The 6,775-nt window shown below is 61.4% G+C and overlaps 1 protein-coding gene across 1 annotated transcript, besides 2 other annotated features; it reads left to right on the forward strand.

The window, feature by feature from the left end:
* Positions 1 to 6,775: a sequence feature (areas not merged during assembly with more than two copies in the genome that could not be assigned to a particular haplotype).
* Positions 585 to 6,775, forward strand: Tc00.1047053510637.9 (dispersed gene family protein 1 (DGF-1), putative; the record flags this gene model as incomplete). The annotated part of the gene is made up of 1 exon (XM_799742.1): positions 585 to 6,775. A coding segment is annotated over one exon (6,191 nt), but the record flags the coding sequence as incomplete, so codon positions are not given.
* Positions 5,514 to 5,576: a microsatellite.

The raw sequence follows: 6,775 nt of genomic DNA on the forward strand, positions 1-6,775 counted from the left end.
GCATGCTGGCCTGTGCGAGCAAGAAAAGACGCCTTGACTGCTGGCGACCGGCGATTTCTCCACCCCTTTTCCGCGCCATCATTACCACGTTCTTGGACGCGCTCGTTGACTGCCGGTTGCAACGCCGCTACTTGGTACTGTCTCGGCCCTTGTGCGTCCTTCACGGCATCAGGACTGCTCTGTGGTAGAAACGTTTGGTTGCAGGAGCGGTGCCAATGGTCATGTGTCTTTTTGCTGGGATCCCACCACTCTGCATGGTGGCTGTGTGGGGCTGCGCGGGCGGTGGGAGGGCGGTGACATCACTGGGCTGACTGCGTCTGCGCCTCTTTTTTTCGCTGGTTGCGCTTTGGCGGGGATTTTCTGTGGCCGAATGCCTCTGCGTGCCACTGTGTTTGGTTACTGTTGCCGCTGCTTTCTTCTCTGATTGTGCAGTTAGAGATAATTTGGCTTGATCAGCACAACTATCGTTTCAAGGTGGTAGGGATTACTTGCAGTATTAGGATTAGCAGTACTGGGATATCGATCTGGCGGAATCGTGTCACTGGATTCGCCATCTGTAGGGAAGGATTTGATAGACAGGAGTTATGGTCGACGGTGCGAGTGCGACGCACCGCGACAGCCCTGCTGATACGTGTCTGGGTCGGTGGATGCGGTCTGCGGTGGGTGGGTGTCCACGCAGCCGGCACCGTGTGCGGCGCAGGGCCATTGCGGCTGCGCTTTTGGCGCTGCTTGTGGCGTTGGTGCTGGCTGCTGCGGCGGCGTGGATGCCCGCGGTGCATGCGGTGGTGCTGCGACTGCGGGGCGGCACGGTGGACAGAGCCATCACGGTTGGCCGCGCCGTGGACACGGTGCTGATGGACGGCGTGTCCATCACGAACGGCGTGGCTGTTGTGTTTGACGTTGCGGCGATGCTTCCCGGCGCGCTGCGCATCGAACTGAGGAACTGCGTGTGCGACGGCGGTGCGCAGATCTACGTGCGGGGCTACAGCGGCGAGCCGGCGAGTGACCGGAGCCTGGAGGTGAGCGTGAGCGGGCTGTCCGGCAGCTACTGCTCGCTTGTGTTTGTGCACAGCCTGCCGGCACACACGAACGTGACGGTCCGTGACTCGACGGTTGTGACGGCGGGGCCGATGCGCTACTCGCAGCTGAGCGGGCTGACGGACGCGGTGGCGGCGCCGCTTGTGCTACACGCGACGTCGCTGTTACAGACACAGCTGCGTGTGAGCAACACTGTGCTGAGGTCGTCGCAGGCGGGCGGGTCGGCGGTGTACGTTGGCGGCGGTGTGGACCTGCTGTCGAGCGCGGTGGTGCTTGACGGCGTGTCGCTGGAGGCGTCGGGCGGTCCGACCGCCTCCGCGATGCATGTGGCGTCCTCGTCGATTCTCAGTCTGCGGAGCCACTCGGTGTTCTCCGTGACGAACGTGTCGGTTGTGAGCAGCGGCGGCGGCCTTGTGCTTGGAGAGCGCCTCGCGGTGGTCGATTCGGTGCTGCGCTTCGTGGGCGTCGAGGGGTCTGTCGCGTCGTCGCTGGTGCGCTGCGACGGTGGGACGATCGGTGTCGGCGGGTGGCTGGAGCTGCACGACGTGTGGGCGGTGGGCGAGGCGTCGTCTGTGGCGTCGCTGTCGGGGGTGACGCTGAGCGGCGGCGCCGTGTCGATTGCGCGCTGCGCTGCCACTGGCGCGACGCTTGTCTCCGGGCCGACGATCACGAGCGGCGTCGTGTCGGTGCAGTGCAACCTTGCCGGCGGCCGTATGCTGCAGAGCAGCGGCGACTACCGCATGGCCGGCCTGTCCTCCGTGAGCGTGGTGCCGTGCGACGGCTGTGCGGCTGCGCTGGCGTGCTTTGCTGCGCTGACGGCGTCGTTCTCCGACTGCGTGTGCGGCTGCCGTGCCGGCGGTCTGGGCGAGGCGTGCCTGCCGTTCGACGTGCCGCCTGCGAGGTCCGGCGGCGGTGGTGGCGGTGCGCAGGACTGCGTGAGTGGCGTGACGCTGACGGAGTCGGTGACGGTTGGCGGCGGGCGGGCGACGGCGTGCTTCGACTCGGTGGTGTTCAGCGGGCCGATCACCGTGACGGTGGACCTGCGTTCGATGGACGTGTTCGCTGACGCGCTGAACGTGACGCTGCGCCACTGCGTGCTTGCGGGCGGCGCACAGCTGCGGATTGGCGGCCTCAGCGAGAGCACGGCGCGCCTGATGCCCCACGCCCTCGTCAACATGACGAATGTGACGTCGGTGGAGGGCACGATTGTGCTGCATGGCGCGATGCCGCCGAACTCGAGTGTGGTGCTGGCGAACTCAACGCTGCGCGCGACGGTTGGCGGGTCGCAGTACGTGCCGACGACCCGTGAACACGAGAGATTCCGGTACGGCCCCGCGCTTGTCCTGGACGGTGTCCGGCTTCTGTCGACGCGGTTTGTCATGACGCGGTCGTCACTGGTGTGTGGCGGGGGCTCGTGCGCTGCGATCCTCGTGGGGCGCGGCTTTGTCGTGAACCTGTCCAGCGTCTTCTACATGGACAACTGCGCAGTGAGTTCGCAGACGCACGTGATGTACGCTCTTGCGTCGGACCTGCGTGTCAGCGGTGGCTCCGTGTTCTCCATACAGAACAGTTCTTGGAGTGCGCCGAGCACCGAATACTACAACGGCGCGTGTGTGTTCAGGGATGTCGCGGTGGATGGCGGCAGCGTGCTGCAGATTTTGTCTAGCACTTTCCGTTTCGGTTTTGCCATGCTCATTGCAAACACGCTGACTGTGACTGGCGGCAGCTGGCTGGTGCACCGCAACAACGAGTTCCGCACCGCCTACGTCGTGTACGTGGCCAAGGAGAACGGCGTGGCGTTTTGCGATCGGAGTGTGTGGTCGATACTTTACAACAAACTCACGTACCGCTCGTACTCGTCAACCATTCCACGCATGACAAGCAAGTGGTCACCACCGTCCGACTCGCGCCCGATCATCTACGGTGTGTGCAACGAGGCACGGGGCTCACCTGTGACGAATTACCGAGACGACCTCAATATTTGGACGCCCGTGAGGGTGTTGGCCTGTGGTGCGTGCACCGTGGACGCCGTGTGCTTTGCTGCGAGGACGAGCAGCATCAGCGGCTGTGAGTGTGTGTGCGCTGCTGGCGGCTACGGTGACACGTGTCTACCAGCTGCGATTCCGGACGGCCTTGGGCCGCTCCCGCTCTCAGATGCGAAGGACACGGAGGTCCGCTGCGTGCACGGTGGCAGCATCAGCTCTTTGGACGTCCCTGATCCCGGTGTGCGTGGTCTGTGCTTCGTCAACGTGACATTCACCGCCGCGATCGTGCTGGACCTGTCGTATTTTGACGCACCGGAACAGACACTCAACGTCACGCTGCTGCAGTGCGTTCTCGTGGGCGTGTTGATCAAGGGGAGTGGTGCGCGCGTGCACGTGAACGTGACATCCTCGGTTTTGGATTTTGGTGCATTGGAGTTTAAGGGTGATTTTGGCACTGGATCCCAGATACTGGTGGCGGGCTGTACGCTTGTGGCGACGTCGGGTTATGCCATTGCCTTTCCGGAATTTTCCCTCAGTACGAACTCGACACTGCTACTACTTGACAACCTCATTGAAGGAAGTAGTTGCGCAGTGTATTTATCCGATGCTGTTGTTGTTGATGGTGGCGGGATCATTATAAAGGGAAATACCCTGAGGGGTGCGGAAGAGGGCGTTCCGTTGGAATCCGCTGTTTTGTTCGAATCTGTTGTTGTGGGGAATTGCGGCTACATTGAAATAGAGAACAACACGATGAGCTCGGCTAATGGCATTTATTTTTATGGTGACACCACCGTGAGCTCCGCGGGGCTGCTGCGAGTGGCGGACTGCACATTTGCTGGCAGCACGACGGTTTTGAATTCCGTGCTGGTGTACTTTGACGGTTCTGTGATTCTCGAAGGCGGTGCGCAGTGGCGTGTGGAGGGAAACAGCGTGGGTGCAGCCTCACTATTGAGTATTTTGTATTCCCAGCACAACTTTGAGCTTTTGGGCAGCGGCACCACTGTGGTGCTTGCACACAACCGTCAGGTGAACTCGAGGGCTTCCTTTTTCAATATTTTCCCATCGAGCATTGTCGCGACGTTACCCGCGCGGTTTGTGGTTGGGTGCAACCTGCAGGGCGGTGAGGAGGCGTTGTACGACGACGTGTTTTCGGAGGGCGTGGAGCTGTTTGGGTGTGGCACGTGCAACGACGACGCGGCGTGCTACATGCCCGGGACGGAGTCGGTGGACCGCAGCTCGTGCTCGTGCAGCTGCAAGGACGGATGGCATGGCGCGTCGTGTCTTCCCTTTGAGGTGCCCGACACGGTTGTGCCGCCCGTGGCGGAGAGAGCCGTCGACGGCGACACGAGCTGCGTGGTGAACCAGACGCTGACGGAAATCACGCTGAGCATGTGGAAGACGCACCACTGCTTCTTGGGTGTGACATTCAGCGGCGTGGATGCTGCGCTGACGTTCTTCTTTAACAGTATGCCGCTGCATCTCCCTATCAACATCACGCTCACTGGGTGCACGTTCCGTGAGGGTGCCGCGCTGGAGTTTGTTGGAGGTGCTGAGGCGGCCGAGTCATCCGGCGTCCTGATCCGCGTGAGCCAGACGGCGATGCGGTCCTCCGTTGTTGTGTTTGCACTTGCCCTTCCGCAGCACTGCGACATCGCCGTCACGGAGGTTGACGCGGTGCAGTCCTCCGCAGTGCATTCGCCGGAATCTGTGAACAACATGCTGAGCGTAGTGCTGCTGCGGGAAGTCGTGTTGAGTGCGTCCTCGGTGTTGGTCAGCAACGTCAGGGCGCGTGCAACGAAGCGTGATGCGTTTGGTTTGTACTCGACCGGGGCGCTGAAGCTGGTGGGTGGCAGCTCGCTGTACACGCGGTACTGCAGCTTTGATGGGTACACACACCTTTTCCACGTAAATATCCTCAGTGTCAGTGACCGCTCTGTTTTTGCGCTGCTCAACAATACAATGTCCTCCGGGAAAAGCCTTTTGTATCAGCACTCCCGATTCAGCGTGTCGGATCACAGCGTGTTGTGCGTGGTGGGGAACAGCGTCTTTTCATCTTATGCCATTTACGTCAACAAATTGTGGACTGTTGAGCGGTCAAGCTGGCTGGACTGGCGCGACAACGACGTGGGAGTGGGTGCGATGTTCCACGAATCCGAATCCACTTTTGTGAGCATTGACGACAGCAGTGTGGTGACGCTGACGGGCTGCAAGATGGGCTCGACGGGGCTGTCGGGACCCCTGCTATCTCGGGTTGACGCCGGTTACCGGTTCGTTGCTGGGTGCCTGACGGTCGCGGGACGTTTGCTGACGACGGCGGCAGAGCTGGAGCTCCACGGCATCACCAACGTGACGACGGTTGCTGCGTGCGGGCAGTGCACGAAGGAGGGCGACTGCTTTGCACCGCTGACGACGGCGGTCATTGGCTGCAAGTGCCAGTGCGCTGCTGGAGGGCACGGCGATGCGTGCGTCCCGGCGCCTGTGCCTGCTGGCCCGCCGCCACTGCCCACGCCGCCACCGCCACCGCCACCGCCGCCCACACCACCGCCACCGCCGGTTGGTGAGTGCATCAGCGACATGGTGTACCCCGAGGTTGCGCAGGCTGTGGGCGGCGGGCTGTCGTGGCTGTGCTACCGCAACGTGACGTTCAGCGGGGGCGGCATGAGCCTGACGGTGCTGATTGGTGCGATGACGGGCGACGTGGCGAACGTCACGTTCGATGGATGCACGTGGAGGGACGGCGCCGTGCTGTTGCTGTTGGGCAATGCGTACGCCGCTGTGGGGTCGCTGAACATCGTCGTCACCGGTAACACATTTAGTGACGCGCTGCTCAGCCCGGAGGGTGATTTTCCACCGCACACGAACATCACGGTCAGCGGGAACCGCTTCACGGTCACGAGGCTGATCCCTCGGTCGGGTTTGGACCTTGACAGCCCGTCGTGTGTTGCGATGAATAGGCTGTGGATCAGCAACAACTCCGCGGTGGTGCTGAGTGGCAATGTGTTTCATAGCGTGACGGCATCGTCAAGCGCCATTCACGTTGTTGGATCTGCGCTGAGGGTGTCGTGGCACTCCGTGTTTGCGGTGGTGGGCAACACATTTCATATGGACGGCGGTAACAGTACGCTGATACATCTTGAGGGGTCTAGCCAGTCTTCGTCGCTGAGCGTACTGAACAACTCTGCCGTGGTGATTCGAGGTAACTTTGTGTCGAGGCCGGTGCGCCATTTCTTTTTCTTTTTCTGGGCCTTAGGTGTGGAGTCTCAATCATCGGTCGTGTTTCAGGACAACGACATGCAGGGAAGCTCGGTTGTGTTTTATTCAGATTTTGCTTCCTACATTTACTACAACTCCTGGCTGCAGTTGAGCGACAACCTGTGCCGTGTGTCCCCATTGCATGCGTTTGCACTCCTGAACCCCACGGTGAATCTCCGCGACTCCACGGTGTCTGTGTCCGGCAATCGATTCATGTCCAGCACAGGCACGCCGACAGCGCTGCGGATATCCACGGGGTCGAGCGATCTCACAAACGGAGCGATTTTGTTTGCGTGCAACACTGTGAACGGCGAGGAGCGGGTGAGATACATTATTCCGTCCGTGTACAATGCCACCATTTTGACCTGCAGCGATCCATGCACCCTCGCGACGTCGTGCTTTCCCGCGTACACGACGACGGCCTCGAGTGATGGCTGCACCTGCACGTGCGCTGAGGGCGGCCACGGCGATGCGTGCCTGCCCGTCGCTGTCCCGAGCCA

Source organism: Trypanosoma cruzi, genomic scaffold, assembly GCF_000209065.1.
Source record: "Trypanosoma cruzi strain CL Brener 1047053516803 genomic scaffold, whole genome shotgun sequence".
Classification (NCBI taxonomy): Eukaryota; Euglenozoa; class Kinetoplastea; order Trypanosomatida; family Trypanosomatidae; genus Trypanosoma; species Trypanosoma cruzi.